The sequence below is a fragment of the Giraffa tippelskirchi genome, chromosome X, assembly GCF_054371585.1.
Source record: "Giraffa tippelskirchi isolate mGirTip1 chromosome X, T2T-mGirTip1v1.2.pri, whole genome shotgun sequence".
NCBI lineage: Eukaryota > Metazoa > Chordata > Mammalia > Artiodactyla > Giraffidae > Giraffa > Giraffa tippelskirchi.
Window position 1 is genome coordinate 95631204 of NC_137289.1, and position 16314 is coordinate 95647517.

Genomic DNA, 16314 nt, shown 5'->3' on the forward strand with positions numbered 1-16314 from the left:
ATTTTGTTATGACAGCCCAAGCATACTAATACAAAGCTTTGTGCATCTTTAAGAGTTCTCTTAAATATGTGAGAAACAAGGTATGACAGAACCCCTGGAAATTAAGAACTTTTATGAAATTAAGATCAAAACTCTTTTTAAGTATTTTTGACACAGTAAATAACATCCTTCATTGCATACTCCTGAGCCCCAGACCCAGATTTTCTGATCCAGTGGGTCAAAGGTGAGGTCCAATAATCTATTTTAACTTTTTATTTGGAAATAATTTCAAACTTACAGAAAAAGTTGTAAGAATAGTAATTATATTTACTTCTGAAATATTTGTAAATAAATGCCCCTAAATAGGGCTTCATTGGTGGTGCTAGTGGTAAAGAACCTGCCTGCCAATGCAGGAGACATAAAAGATGCGGGTTAGATCCCTGGATCAGGAAGATCCCCTGGAGGAAGGCATGGCAACCCACTCCAGTATTCTTGCCTGGAGAATCCCATGGACAGAGGAGCCTGGCAGGCTACAGTCCATAGAGTCACAAAGAGTTGGACACAACTGAAGCAACTTAGCATGCATGCCCCCAAATACTAGTGTATTTTCCCTTAAAAGCCAGACACTGTTTTCTATATAAACACACTATAAAAATCAAGGCCAGGAAATTAACACCAATTCGGAAATATTATCTAATCTGTAAATCTTTTTCAAAATGCGCCAATAGTCCCAATAATGCCCTCATTAGCAAAAAAAAAAAAAATTCTGTTCCCAGATGCAGTCCAGGATCATGTGTTGCATTTAACTTGTTACATCTTTCAGTCTTTTTTAAACCTAGCCTTTTGTCATCTTTTATGACACTGACATTTTTGTCAACCTTGGGCAGGTTGTTTTGTAGACTGTCCCTTGGATTTATACTGATATCTCTGACTCCAATCCAATACCACAGTGTTTATCGTAGCTTTATGTCTTTCCCACATTTGAAATGCCTTTCTCTGACAATGAGAAACATGACTCTTGTTATCTACGATTTATTTATTTGTTTGCTCAAATCTTTACGTAAAGTATTTTCAGAATTCCTAAGATACTGCTATGTAAAAACAAATTTACTAACTAAACTACATTTGTGTACATTTCTTTTTGCTTTAAACCTCATACTATCTGCTCAAAATAAATATTGTTTCTCCAATCTACTTAGGTTAGTTATTTTCTTCCCCATGCCCTTCAGTGTGGTTATATTATTCATTTGTAGGTGGCGCTAGTGGTAACGAGCCCACTTGCCAATGCAGGAGACATAATAGATGCGGTTCGATCCCTGGGTCATATGATCCCCTGGAAGAGAGCATGGCAACCCGCTCCAGTATTCTTGCCTGGAGAATCCCCATGGACAGAGGAGCTTGGTGGGCTACAGTCCATAGGGTCACACAGAGTTGGACTCCACTGAAGCAACTTAACACAGCACAATACAGTTAGGTTCCATTATTTCTGTTTATATCCCATTTGGGGTTCCCCTGTCATCCTAGGAGTTTGTTTTTTTGTTTTTCCTTTTGCCCTGCAGCGTGTAGGATCTTAATTCTCTGACCAGGGATCGAACCCACACCTCCTACATTGGGATCATGGAGTCTTAACCACCAGACTGTCAGGGAAGTCCCCTAGTTTATTTCAATGAATTAAGTTTGCAACCACTTTCTTACTTTCCTTATTTTTTTCCTAGAGTCTGTGAAACACGAGTATGGTTTTAAGAGTCAAAGCTCCACAAAAAGCTATGCTCAGAGAAATATTGCTTCCTGCTCATTCCTAGTTCCCACCCCCACTCCCTTTGGATTACAAATCTCATTCATTATCTCATGTCCAAGCTCAGGGTGAAAGTGCTGGACCCGGGAGAGGGGTTCTCTGTGATTCTATGCTACAGTTCTGCAGTAAATGTCTCAAGAGTCCTGATTGCAAATATCCCTGATTATTGGATTCCCTGGATGTGATGTGCTGAAGGATGGGAGGGTTCACCTGAGCTCTTGGTTGTGAGCTTATTCAGTCTAAGGATGGAGGAGTTTCATTATTTTATTTAATTTCAGTTTAAGAGAAGGTAAAATTTGTCCTAGATGCTAGTGTGGCCAATATTTAGTTATTATCTCTAGAGTACTTGCTAAAATAGTAGGAAATAAAAGGCTACAGAAATTTTTTTTCTAACTAAGAAACACAAATTACAATTATCCTCTAAATAAAATCTAGTTATATGATAGGAACCTAAAAATTTCTGTTTTGCAAAAGCAGAAAAGTTACTGTTATCAAGAAAGAAAAAATCTTCATTACAAAACCCTGCAACATGAGGAGTGGGGAAGGCTGAGCAGATGCTGAGCATTCCTCATCCCTTGCTGCCTCCAAAGTGGTTGATGTCACATTTCTGGGGGTGGTATGCAGTGACTTGTTTCATTCAAGGCTGGAAGTAAATGATACACTGGCGACTTTAGCATGGTGTCTGGGTCCTGCTGGGGTCCCAAGATATGACAACAACAGGTACTTAAAGGCAATGTCACTGGCCCTGTTTGTGATTGTATTAGGGTTGAGACATGGGCTCCAGATGCTTTTAGAGAAGAGGTAGAACGGGGCTAAATATCAAATTACCAACATCTGTTGGATCATAGAAGAAACAAGGGAATTCCAGGAAAACTTGAAACACTTCATTGACTACACTAAAGCCTTTGAGTGTGTGGAACACAACAAACTGTGGAAAATTCTTAAGTGATGGTAATACCAAGCCACCTTACCTACTTCCTGAGAAACCTGTATGCAGATCAAGAAGCAACAGTTAGAACCAGACACAAAACAATGGACTACTTCAAAATTCGAAAAGGAGTATGTCAAGGTTGTATATTGTCACCCTGCTTATTTAACTTATATGCAGAGTATATCATGTGAAATGTTGAGCTGGATGAAGCTCAAGCTGGAGTCAAGATTGCTGGGAGAAATATCAATAACCTCAGATATGCAGATGACACCACCCTTATGGCAGAAAGTGAATAGAACTAAAGAGCCTCTTGATCAGGGTCAAAGAGGAGAGTGAAAAAGCTGGCTTAAAACAACATTCAAAAAACTAAGATCATGGCATCCAGTCCCATCATTTCACAACAAACAGATGGGGGGGAAAAATGGAAACAGTGAGAGACTACATTTTCTTGGGCTCCAAAATCACTGCATACCGTGACTGTAGCCATGAAATTAAAAGACGCTTACTCCTTAGAAGAAAAGCTATGACAAACCTAGATAGCATTTTAAGAAGCAGAGACATCACTTTGCCGACAAAGGTCCATCTAGTCAAAGCTATTGTTTTCCCAGTAGTCATATATGGATGTGAGATTTGGACCATAAAGAAAGCTGAATGCCAAAGAATTGATGCTTTTAAACTGTGGTGCTGGAGAAGACTCTTGAGAGTCCCTTGGACAGCAAGGAGATCAAACCAGTCAATCCTAAAGGAAATCAACTCTGAATATTCACTGGAAAGAATACTTTGGCCACCTGATGTGAAGAGTTTACTCACTGGAAAAGATCCTGATGCTAGGAAAGATTGAAGACAGGAGGAGAAGGGGATGACAGAGGATGAGATGGTTGGATGGCATCACAGACTCAATGGACATTAGTTTGAGTGCACTCTTGGAGATGGTGAGAGACAGGGAAGCCTGGCTTGCTGCAGTCCATGGGGTCACAAAGAGTTGGACACTGTTGATTGAGGGACTGAACAACAGAAGAGGAAGTAAAAGCACAGGCTTTGGACTCAATTCAACTTGGGGTAAACTCCAGCCCCGCTACCTACTGACTATGTAGCCAAGTTGCTTAACTCTCTGCACCTCAGTCTTAGCATCTGCACAAAGGGAATGATAACAGTACTTAACTCAAGGGGGTGAAAATTAAATGGGATGATGCACATAAATGGCTTTGTGTTTAGCACATGGGTTACTACCCTGTTCTCCTTGCCCTAAGAAGGAGGAGGAACTTAGATCAGGGATGTGATGGAAAGCCTAAGGGATATTGGTGACCTATTGTGGGGGGGTGTAGGAAAGACTTTCTAGAAAAAGTGACTTCTGAGCCCCCCGAGGGACACAGTTCAGTTCAGTCGCTCAGTTGTGTTCGACTCTTTGCGACCCCATGAATTGCAGCACGCCAAGCCTCTCTGTCCATCACCAACTCCCAGAGTATACCCAAACCCAGGTCCATCGAGTCGGTGATGCCATCCAGCCATCTCATCCTCTGTCGTCCCCTTCTCCTCCTACCCCCTAGCCTTCCCAGCATTAGGGTCTTTTCCAATGAGTCAACTCTTCGCATGAGGTGGCCAAAGTATTGGAGTTTCAGCTTCAGCATCAGTCCTTCCAACGAACACCCAGGATTGATCTCCTTTAGGATGGATTGATTGGATCTCCTTGCAGTCCAAGGGACTCTCAAGAGTCTTCTCCAACACCACAGTTCAAAAGCATCAATTCTTCGGCGCTCAGCTTTCTTCACCGTCCAACTCTCACATCCATACATGACCACTGGAAAAACCATAGCCTTGACTAGACGGACTTTTGTTGGCAAAGTAATGTCTCTGCTTTTAAATATGCTATCTAGATTGGCCATAACCTTCCTTCCAAGAAGTAAGTGTCTTTTAATTTCATGGCTGAAATCACCATCAGCAGTGATTTTGGAGCCCAAAAAGATAAAGTCTGACACTGTTTCCACTGTTTCCCCATCTATTTCCCATGAAGTGATGGGACCAGATGCCATGGTCTTAGTTTTCTGAACGTTGAGCTTTAAGCCAACTTTTTCACTCTCCTCTTTCACTTTCATCAAGAGGCTCTTTAGTTCTTCTTCACTTTCTGCCATAAGGGTGGTTTCATCTGCATATCTGAGGTTATTGACATTTCTCCCTGCAATCTTGATTCTAGCTTGTGTTTCTTCCAGCCTAGCGTTTCTCATGATGTACTCTGCATAAAAGTTAAATAAGCAGGGTGACAATATACAGCCTTGACGTACTCCTTTTCCTATTTGGAACCAGTCTGTTGTTCCATGTCCAGTTCTAACTGTAGCTTCCTGAGGTTTCTCAAGAGGCAGGTCAGGTGGTCTGGTGTTTCCATCTCTTTCAGAATTTTCCACAGTTTATTGTTATCCACACAGTCAAAGGCTTTGGCGTAGTCAATAAAGCAGAAATAGATGTTTTTCTGGAACTCTCTTGCTTTTTCGATGATCCAGCGGATGTTGGCAATTTGATCTCTGGTTTCTCTGCCTTTTCTAAAGCCAGCTTGAACATCTGGAAGCCCTGTGACGGCTCCGCGCAGAAGCGAGGCGGCTAGGATGGCTCCGCGCAGAAGCGAGGCGGCTGCGACGGCTCTGCGCAGAAACGTGGCAGAGAGGAGCTAGGCCGGGCTGGAGGCCGGGAGCCAGGGGCGGCGGCCGACAGGAGCTAGGCGGGGCCGGGGGCTGGGGGCGGCGGCCTGAGGGACACAGCAAGCCCTAATTACATGGGTATTCTTTTTAATACTACTGTTGCAAATATTAGTATTGGGTAAAGCATGTTTCGGGTTATTGGATCCTCCAGAAAAAGCACATATTTAAAAGCTTTTTTTTTTTAAGTTTAAAATTCTTAAGTTATTAGAAAGGCTATATGAGGTCCTAAGAAAGACCCCACATCTGAGGAAGTTGGAGACTGATGGGAAGGATTTGAGATGGCAGCCTGCCTCGGATATACCATTTGAAAATGAAAGTGTTAGTCGCTCAGTCGGGTCTGACTCTTAGTGAACCTGTGGTCGGTCCATGGGATTCTCCAGGCAAAAATACTGGACTGGGTTGCCATTCCCTTCTCCAGGGGATCTTCCCGACCCAGGGATCAAACCCGGGTCCCCTGCATTGCAGGCAGATTTTTTACCACATGAGCTACCAGAGAAGCTAGATGTATCGTTTATTAAAACCAAACAACAAAAACACAGCAGAGGGTAGAAAGAGGTCAACTGAATGGAAAGGTAACATCTGAGCATGTGTAATAATGGACCTACGGAAGCTGCAGTGGCCAACATCTGAGCATGCGTGCTAAGGGACCTACGAAACTGTCATTGGCCAGTTTTGGCGGGAGGCAATCCTGCTTCAAGCGGGAAACTTCAAGTTTCCACCCATTTTGAAAAGGCGCTCCGGTCCCTGGAGCATGAACTATTAGGTGACTCCATTCCTGCCTCTCTTACCCTACCTACTTTCCTGATCTCTTATTGGCCAGATCTAATTTGCTAACTGTTCTGATTAGTTGATTGTCCTTGGTTGGTAGAATTGTAGGATTTCATCCTGACGTCGAGCGACGTCACGCGACGTCGAGCGACGTCGAGCGACGTCGAGCGACGTCGAGCGACGTCGAGCGACATCGAGTGACATCGAGCGACATTTTGTCACCGCTTCACCTCTGAGGTAAGCTCTCTCTGAGGGTCTCTCTAGACAGGTTAAGGGGAGCAAGTAAAATAACTGGGAGCTACTGTTGGTATTCAAGCAATTAAATATTTTCTGTACCTCCTAACATCCTCAAAACCATTACGACTGAGAGACGACTTAAAGCCTTTTGGGGTGATCCCCGTCAGGCAGACATAAAACTAAAATTATCTTCGGTCTGTGAGACTCCCTAATTGCTTTCCCTGAGGGAAGCAAAAGTCCCCTCAGTCCGAGAAACCCACAAATGAGCCAGAAGCCCCTATATTTCCTCAACCAGAGAGGTTGCCTAAGGGACTCTTTTATTTCCTCCTCTGGTATAAAGCGGAGAAGGCAATGGCACCCCACTCCCGTACTCTTGCCTGGAAAATCCCATGGACGGAGGAGCCTGGTAGGCTACAGTCCATTGGGTCGCTAAGAGTCGGACATGACTGAGCGACTTCACTTTCACTTTTTACTTTCATGCGTTGGAGAAGGAAATGGCACCCCACTCCCGTACTCTTGCCAGGAGAATCCCTGGGACGGGGGAGCCTGGTGGGTTGCCGTCTATGGGGTCGCACAGAGTCGGACACGACTAAAGCGACTTAGCAGCAGCAGCAGCAGCTGGTATAAAGAATCAATGTTCTTGGCTTCAGACTCTCCCTTCCCTGAGAGAAACTCCCAAAGCTCTCCCCTCCCCAAGAGAAACTCCCAATGCTATCGGTTTGGAGGACACCAGATTGCTTCATTGAAACTTCCCACATTCTCAGCCTGAGTGATGGGTGATCCTGTAGTGTCAGAGATGCCAACTCTTTTCACTTTAATAATTTTCAAAAAGGTAGTAATAGCCTTTTTAAAATCAAGATATAGTTGATTTACAATGTATTAATTTCACACATGCAACAAATTGATTCTATGTATTTATAGATTATACTTCCTTTAATGTTATTACAAAATAATGACTATGTTTTTTGTACTGTACAATATGTCCTTATTGCTTATTTATTTTATACATAGCAGTATGTATCCTTTAATCTCCTACCCCTATCTTTCCCCTCCTGTCTTCTCTCTCCTCACTGATAAGCACTAGTTTGTTCTGTTTATCTGTGAATCTGTTTCTTTTTTGTTGTGCTCATTTCTTTGTTAGTTTCTTTAAGATTCTGCATGTAAGTGATAACATAGGGTATTTGTCTTCTTCTGTCTGATTTATTTCAGTAGCATAATACACTCCAGGTCCATTCATGCTGTTGCAAATGACAAAATTTTATTCTCTTTATGACTGAGTAGTATTCCCTTGTGTGTCACTCACACACACACACACACACATACATACATACATATATACATACATATATATGTACCACAGCTTCATCCATTACCTGTTTATAGGTACTTAAGTTGCTTTCTATATCGTGGCTAGTATAAATAATGCTGCTGTGCATATTAGGCTGTGTGTATCTTTTCAAATTAATGCTTTGTTTTGTTTTAGATATATACCCAGGAATGGAATTTCTCGGTCATACTGTAGTTCTGTTTTTAGTTTTTTGATGTACCTCCACATTGTTTTCCACAGTGGCTATACCAATTTACATTCCCGCCAACAATATACAAAACTACCCTTTTTTCCACATCCTCCCCCAATGTGAGTGGTTTGTGGTCTTTTGAAGATAGCCATACTGGGAGGTGTGAGGCGATATCTCATATTGTTGAGTTTTTAAAATATTTATTTATTTGGCTGCACTGGGTCTTAGTTGTGGTATGTGGGATCTTCGATCTTCATTGCTGCATGCAGAATCTTTAGTTAAGGCGTGCAAAATCTTTTTAGTTGCCATATGTGTACTCTTGTTGTGACATGCGAACTCTTAGTTGAGGCATGTGACCTCTTGGTTGCAGCATGTGAGATCTAGTTCCCTGACTAGGGACTGAACCCAGGCCCCCTGCATTGGGCGCATGGAGTCTTAGCTGCTGGACCACCAGGGAAGTCCCTCTCATTGTGGTTTTGATTTGCATTTCTATGATGATTAACAGTATTGGGCATCTTTTCGTTGACTTGGACGTTTACATGTATTCTTCAGAAAAATGCCTATTCAGTTATTCTGCCCATTTTTAAATAGGGTTGTTTGTTTTTTTAATATTTTTATAAGCTATTTATATAATTTAGAAATTAACCCTTTATCAGTCATATCATTTGCAAATATTTCTCTTTTTCAGTAGGTTGTCTTTTTGTTTTGTCAGTGGTTTCCTGTGCTGTGCAAAAGCTTTTAAGTTTAATCAGATACCATTTTTTGTTTTTGTTTAGTTTGCTGTAAGAGACAGATCCAAAAAATATTGCTACAATTTATGTCAAAGAGTATTCTGTCTGTGTTTTCTTCTAGGAGTTTTATGGTCTTATATTTAGGTCTTTAATCCATTTTGGGTTTATTTTTTATATGGTGTAAGAAAATGTAATTTCATTGTTTACATGCAGCTGTCCAATATTCCTAGAACCACTTATTGAAGAGAATTGTCTTTTCTCCCTTGTGTATTTTTGTCTCTTTGTCACAGATTAATTGACCATATGTGCATGGGTTTGTTTCTGGACTTTATAATCGATTCCATCTATCTATGTGTCTGGTTTTGTGCTAGTACTATATTGTTTTGATTACTGTAGCTTTGTAGTATAGTCTGAAGACACCTTCAGCTACTAGTTTGTGAGTGTGATACCTCCAGTTCTGTTCTTGTTTCTCAAGATTATTTTGGCTATTTGGGGTCTTTTGGGTTTCCACACAAAATTTAAAATTATTTGTTCTAGTTCTGTGAAAAATGCCATCTCTAGGTAATCTCTTATGATCCTTTGTATATATGTGGTGTTAGTTGTAACTTCTCCTTCTTCATTTCTGATTTTATTGATTTGGGCCTAGTAATACACTTTAAATTCACTCATAATAATGATCTTCATTTCTTTTCAACAAAGCAAATTCCCACATCCCTCTGCCTAAAAACTGAAACCTTTCGATCAGAGACACCACATAATCTCTAGGACTTACCTCCCCTTCCCTCCTTTGCCTCAAAGCAGCCTCCCTCAATAATACTATACATTCACTTCACTACTTCCCCAACAAGTGTCTTCATATCTTTCCTTCAAAATAAGCCAAACCAGGCAAACTACTAACAACAGTAACCAACCTCCCTCAAAGACTCAATGCTACTTTGATCATGCACACAGAAAACATGTCATCCTTCATTACTACTTCTCTCAGAGACCTCCAGCTCCCTGTTTTCATCTGATTTCCCCACCCTCATGTCCTTGCTCAGGGACAGAGAAGACAAGGATGGAGAAAAGTAGAACCTTAATTACAGGTGACTAACTGAGAGTGGACTTCCTTCAACACTTTCTCCCCCGACAGAACCTTTGGCCTTGTGGCTGGAAAGACCCAGGCTGTGTTCCTTCTAGATAAGCGCCATGAACAGAAGCAGCTTCTCTGAAAACCGCAGGGAAGATAGGCAGAAATTAGAGAAGAAATCCAAAGTGAGTTGATCTGGAAAGGTCAGAGGAGTGGCCCAGAGGACAATGTATAATGACTAGATTTCTGGGCACTGGGGGTGGGGAGAGGGTCAGAGGCACTGGGAACAAGGAGCAGCATGTCTGGGGAAGATCCAGAGCTTCTGACCCTCATTCTGTCCTTGCCAGGTATCCTTGGGTACAAGATCTGTGATCTTGCACTGGATTGGATGGCTCTCAGTCTATTCTGGAAAGTGAGAGAAGAGCATGCCACCAGCATTAAGCACCTCCTACATGCCAGATGAGAGCCTAGGCAATGTTACCCATTTTCTCTGTTAGCCATGACTAGAGAGGGATTATTAGCTCCACTTTATAGATCTAACATGGAGGCCCTGCAGGCAAGGAAGAGTTCCTGGCTGAAAGTCAGACATGTTTAGCTGAGTCATTGCTGGGATTTACTTTTCTTTCTTCTTTAGGCTTTCAAGAATATTTCCAAATACTTCTCTAAGAAAGAGTGGGCACGTCTGGGATACTCGGAGAAAATCACCTATATGTATATGAAGAGAAACTATGAAACCATGACTAGTTTAGGTAATAGGAAATTCTGGGTCCAGACAAGACTGAAAATAAATGACAATTCCTTTTTACAAGCCATGGTTTATTCTTCTTAGGCTATGCCAAGTGTCCCACATTTGTCCTTTTGTGTGGGAAGAGATCCCAGGGCAGTTTTCAAGCCTTCTGCTCTTTTAAATCCTGTGCAGGGCTGTGGGCTGAGAGTGGCCACAGAGATGCTCAGACTTTGATTCCATGCATTTCTCTCTCACTGGCCGTGGTTCAGATTCCCCCTGCCCAGCTGATGAGCTTTACTGTTGGTGCTGTGTCCCAGCATTTCCCCCTCTCCTCAGGTTATCTGTTAAGAAACAAATATTTTGCATCATTCTAGGTCTCAGAAGTACCCTACCAGCTTTCATGTCTCCTAAAAATGGAGCTACAAAATCCAAGCATTGTGGTTCTAAAATTAAGAACCCCAGGAATAAGGGTAAGTGACAGGAAAGAGCCTCCTGAAGCCCATTTATGCTGGGTTCCAGATGGGGAAAGATTCTCAGGACTTTGTTCCCTCAAAAGCATCATGGTCGAATGAAAAAAAATTAAATTCAAAAGGTTAAGCACAGTCAGAGGCCATTCATATATAATCCTAAAACATGCAAAACAAGAATATATATATTTTTATGGATAGAAAGTATTTGGTAAATGTATAAAAACGTGAATGAGAATAAAACCCATCAAACTCTGGAGTGAAGAAGTGGAGAATGAGGGAGGGTAGGGATCAGTAAGGGCCACACAGATGGCTTCAGCTGTGACTTGTTCATAGTGTTTTGTTATATTTTGAATAAAGAGCTCAAAGCGATCTTAAGTAGTTGTGAGATAATATTGAAATCCAGCTAGACCCAATGGTAGATGCACGTTTCAAATATTATTGTCCATAGTTTTATGCATGTTTGAAACATTTCTTTTTTAATGGAGTTAGTTCTTGCTAAGCACCATTAATGAATCACAGGATGATTAAGAAAAATTTAAAGTGTAAATTCACCCAAAACTTCCAAAATAATAGTGCATAGGTATTGGATAACTATCTTAAGAAAGTGATTAATGTGTTATGTAATGACATATGGCTGTTTGCTTGTGTTTTATCAAAACCAAATAGTTGTCTCACTCCTAATTGAACTGGTTCTATGTGTTGAGTTTGGAAGAGAGTTTGAGAGAGTAATCTTCCACACATTGACCTTTCCTACTGGTCAATGAGCAGAGGCAATGTAAGGTTTAAAAAGTGACAGATTCTAGAAATATTTGTGCATCTGAGCAGTGTATGTGCTCATTTAAAAAGGGGATGGGATATGTTCACTTGCTCTTTTTCTCTGACAGCACAGTTGTGAGAAGACAGGGTGAGAATGTTCAAAATGTCTCCCGTAGCCCTTTGTTTGACTCTCCAGTTTAACAGGCCAGATTCCACAAGCTCCCAAAATTACTGTAAGAGGGCTAAAAAGCCAGTGCTTGAGTATCTACAAAGTTTTTTATATTAAAGAGGTATCTTTATACTGGAAACATTCCATAACCACTGGACTAAATCATCCATGGTTCATTTCACACTTAACAGTTTCATTTCATTAAGGTATAATTGATGTACTATGAAATTCACCATTTTAAGTATAGAGTGGTTTTTGGCTAAAGACCAGTCAATTTACTTCTTTGGGGAAAAAAGTAAGAAATACATAATAGGATAGGATAAGGTAGTGATGGAGTTTAGTTTGCATTTTATAAACCATCAGAAGAAAACTTCTGAATTGATGCTGCAAATAAATACCAAAACCATTGTTATTCAGAGGCTGGTCTCAAAGTAACTCCTTGATAATGAGTGGACTCGTAACCCTCTGCTTCAGAAATCCCTGATATTACAGGAGTCTCTACAGTTTGAGAATATTTACCAACAACAAAAACAAATTTCTGACTTTTCACCTCCTTTTAGATGAACCTCCTCAAGGGACTTCCAACATGCAAGGGAGAAAACGCCAGAAGGTGAGTGTCTCCCAAATCCAAAGGACCAGAGACTGTTTATCTCTGTGTAGATGTGAATATTGATAAAAGTGGGAAAATAGCCTGGCCCTCACTGCCTCCCTTTCCTGATCTCTTTATCACAATTCCTGATGTAGTACCAAGAACTAAATAATAATTAACAACAATTGTGATAACTGTTATTTCTTTTGATTTCATAGTGATGACAGATACTATTTTAGGCAATTCACATGGATTAATGTATTTAGTCCTTAAAACCTGTATGATGTTACTGCTATTATTATCCCCAAATAATAATGAGGATATTATTATTATTATTATTATTATTAAATACAACTACTCATAATAATGCAGATACTGTGGTATAGAGATGTTAAATAATCTGCTTGAGACCACAGTGGCTGTTCCCTTCTCCAGGGGATCTTACTGACCCAGGGATCAAACCTGGGTCTCCTGCATTGCAGGCAGATTCTTTACCATCTGAGCCACAAGGGAAGCCCAACAGTGGCAGTGGTAGTAGTCTAATCCAAAGCCCCAAACCATTTCCAAATCCATAAGCTTTTTCACATGTTTCTGAAGCTCAGGCATTTCCCCTAAACTTTGCAGATGCTGCTGACACTCTGTTTAGATATCCACTCTCACAACAGGGCCCCTTTCTTGTTGCTTGGGAATCACTTGAACTGTCAGCCCCTCTCTTCTGTGAGCTCCTTAGGGACCTTGTATGCCCCTGAGACATCTCTGAAGCCTCAGTTCCAGCCCAGGAAGACCCTTAGAAATTTATTGAATAAGTTCTTCTGCAATTGCAGATTAAACTATAGTTTAGAGGGTAAAGGGACCTGGTGGTTGGGTTACCAGTACCAGTGTGGAAACGGTTGAAGAGAGAATTCAAAGAGGGATCATAAAAGTGTTTGTTTTTATTATTATTATCACATTTAAACATCATTTATAACCTTAGAAAGTTCTTTCACTTAGCTTTTTTTACAGTTTTTGTTCACTGATTCATAAATAAGGGAGCTGATTATATAGTTATCGTTCACAGTTTTATAAACAAGAGCTGAATGAAGGTTAGCTTTAAGATCGTTGATCAGTGACACACCCTGACACAAGTAGAATTGGTACAGGAACCACCTCACCTAATTTCACGTGAAATGTTCTTGCCGAGGTAGGACAGGATGTCACATCTGGCACCACTTTCTTGGCTGTCTGCGTGAATTTATGTGAACCATTCTCTCTTCTCCTTTCCCTATATTCATCTCCCCCACACCATTTGCCAGCAGTGTTTTGTCCGCTCTGTACATTGTTCCATTTACTCTCCCCTCAGCTGTCAACTAGCTTATCTTCAATCCCTTAGATTTCATAGAAGCTCCTCCTCATTTTCACAGACCACATGGATTGTTAGAATGCTCTACTTTCCCAAATCTTCCGTGTACCACACTCCTGCTCACATGGAGATTTCTCTTGGTGACAGTGTCAGTCTGGAAAAAGTGTGAAAACAAGCTTCCTAATCCTGGAAACACCCTTCATTTAGACCATTCCATTTCCTTCTCACTTCCTAGATTCTTCGTAATTTAGGTACAGGTAATATAATGATCCCCTAGACTTGTTGAGAACGTTAACTAAGATACTACACAAGAAAACACTTTGTAAGCTCTAAAGCACTTGAGAAATGGATACTGATTGTATGTGACTTTCACGTTAAAAAGGTGATGCCCAAGAAGCCCAAGGGAGAAAAATGTTTGAAGTTAGTACCAGGAACATCAGGCCCAGAGCAGGCTCAGAGACAGCTGCGCTCCCACAGAAAAGCAAGTATCTCTGCTCAGCAGAGTAAGAAAACATCAGGTAAGAGAAACAACTTTTCTTACTTGTTTGGGAACAACTCCTCTGTCTTCCCTGGCCATGTTCAAGTGCATGGGTTAGTCGTGGGAGATGGATCCTGGACAGGCCTAGGGCCAGGCTGGGCTGAGAGCTTGCTCAGCTCCAGCTGAAACATTTGGGCTGACTTCCAGGGTCCTCACTGCTGGGGCCTGGGTTTGATCCCTGATCAAGGAACTAAGATCCCACAAAATTTGGCATGGCCAAATTTTTTTTAAAAAGCTAACTTACAGAATCACAGATCTGAGTTGTCATTAATATGAAAGCCATGTAACTGGGGGCAAGCCTTTCAAATTCTCTGAGCTCCAGATTCCTAGTCCATAAAATGGAAATAAAGAATCTGAGTTCACAGGCTGTTCAAAGGTGTTCAATTCAAGGGACTTCCCTGGTAGTCCAATGGTTAAGACTCTGCGCTTACTCTGCAGGGAGCATGGGTTCAATCCCTGGTGGGGGAACTCAGGTCATTCCATCTATGATAACTTGGGAGCACATCTTACTCAAGGTTTTATCCCCACCCTCAGCTCAATGCCTGACACACAATATGCTCTTAACATATCTGCTGAATGAAAGAAGGTCAGAATAAATGTGGTAAGTAATCTAAACTTACTGGGAATCTAAACCTGACGATGAATGGAGCCAGAACCTAAAACTAACTGCCGTTTGGTGTGTGTTTGGTGTGTATTGGTGTGGGTTTAACATCTCAGCCTCTTTGAGCCAGAAAGTGTGCAAAACAGACTATGTAGAAGTCCTGTGGCCACTTGGGAGGGAGGAGGCATCTCCTTATCTGACAAAATAGGACCCAACACTCCCTAACCCACCCAACCCCCATTTACCAACTCTTCTTCAGAATCCAAGAGAAAGACGGTTAGTATTTGGGCCCATAGACTGCGAAAAAGAACAAAAGTGATCTATGAAGAGATCAGTGATCCCGGGGAGGAAGAGGACTAACTCTGTAAGTGACCTTTCTTTTCATCCCCACATCCCTGCAAAAGGCACTGTTCCTTATGTTAGTTGTATCCCATCTTGTCACTTGTTCCTTTCTCCCAGTCCCTTGGGGGTGCAGCTCTGAGGCTAAATGAGAAGGTTTCCCATGCTTTTTCTACTCCCTGCTCTGTATATCCAGAAATCTTCCCTCCCCAGGATGCTGTGGGCTCCCAAGCCCCAGGTCAGCTTCTAGCATGTAGGCCACACCTTCCTCTAGCCAAAAAACTCACTGGACAGGTGACAGAGTTGCTGCAGCCTGAACAGAAGGTTGGTCTTAAGGAGCAGTGAGAGGTGCACATAGACCAACAAGGCAGGATGGAATCGGAGTGCACGGGGCCATGCAGTTCAAAATGAGGAGCTGAATAGTAATTTATCAATCAGTGGGAGCTCGTTGTCACTTATTTTCCTTCTCTTTCTTGCCTCAGCCTCAGGGATGCGACAAGTGCCCATGAAAAGGAGCAGAACTTGATGGCTATTTGTGAACATGGGCACAGCTATGGATTCCTAGCACATGAAAGAAAGAGTTCACAACAGTTAAACATGATTTTTCTTTCTATGTGCCAAGCATTGTTAGTTATTAAAGTTGTGTTAATGAGCAAGACATATACCTAACGTGTGTTTCTGTCTATGTATCCATGCCTCTAGGGCTTCCCAGGTGGTGCTAGTGGTAAAGAACCTGCCTGCCAATGCAGGAGGCATGAGACGCAGCTTTGATTCCTGGGTCAGGGCAATCCCCTGGAGGAGGGCACTGGCAACCCACTCCAGTATTCTTGCCTAGAGAATCTTATGGACAGAAGAGTCTGGCAGGCTGCAGTTCATAGGATCACACAAAGTTGGACACGACTGAAGTGACTTAGCATGCACAACACATCCATGCCTCTACCTTAAAAATAAACAAATATTGTCAGATATTCTTTGTACAGAACAGCACTAACCTCCCCCTCTCCAGATGTAACTACTGAGGGCAGTTCTGTGTATTTTATTGCAAACGTTTTTCTCTGTATTTACACAC

General features: G+C 41.7%; 2 protein-coding genes across 4 annotated transcripts in view; one reads left to right on the forward strand and one right to left on the reverse strand.

The window, feature by feature from the left end:
* ZNF182 (zinc finger protein 182) overlaps nucleotides 1-186 on the reverse strand; it is a 97923-nt gene extending 97737 nt beyond the window's left edge. Inside the window, exon 1 of the mRNA XM_081567395.1 lies at nucleotides 165-186. The gene's annotated coding sequence lies outside the window, so the exon portion shown is untranslated. The remainder of the gene's footprint in view (nucleotides 1-164) is intronic.
* A 6152-nt stretch (nucleotides 187-6338) lies between these two features.
* Nucleotides 6339-15905, forward strand: LOC145537006 (protein SSX1-like). Of its 3 annotated transcripts, XR_014076127.1 has the most exons (9): nucleotides 6339-6400; nucleotides 9781-9902; nucleotides 10352-10466; nucleotides 10819-10914; nucleotides 12400-12449; nucleotides 14150-14285; nucleotides 14840-14906; nucleotides 15166-15270; nucleotides 15728-15905. XR_014076127.1 is itself a non-coding variant. In XM_081567412.1 (8 exons), the coding sequence occupies exons 2-7, from the start codon at nucleotides 9837-9839 to the stop codon at nucleotides 15264-15266; spliced, it is 564 nt and encodes a 187-aa protein (XP_081423538.1). In that variant the 5' UTR covers nucleotides 6339-6400; nucleotides 9781-9836; the 3' UTR covers nucleotides 15267-15270; nucleotides 15728-15905. The 3 variants fall into 3 exon arrangements, 2 of the variants coding, with proteins under 2 accessions (XP_081423538.1, XP_081423539.1); XM_081567412.1 differs by lacking the exon at nucleotides 14840-14906; XM_081567413.1 differs by lacking the exons at nucleotides 10819-10914; nucleotides 14840-14906.
* Nucleotides 15906-16314: the final 409 nt, after the last annotated feature.

Coding starts and splice junctions, on each gene's coding strand:
- LOC145537006 (XM_081567412.1), top strand. CDS start 9,837: ATGAACAGAAGCAGCTTCTCTGAAAACCGCAGGGAAGATAGGCAGAAA. Junction 9,903..10,351: donor AATTAGAGAAGAAATCCAAA/GTGAGTTGATCT, acceptor TTTCTTCTTTAG/GCTTTCAAGAATATTTCCAA. Junction 12,450..14,149: donor AAGGGAGAAAACGCCAGAAG/GTGAGTGTCTCC, acceptor CACGTTAAAAAG/GTGATGCCCAAGAAGCCCAA.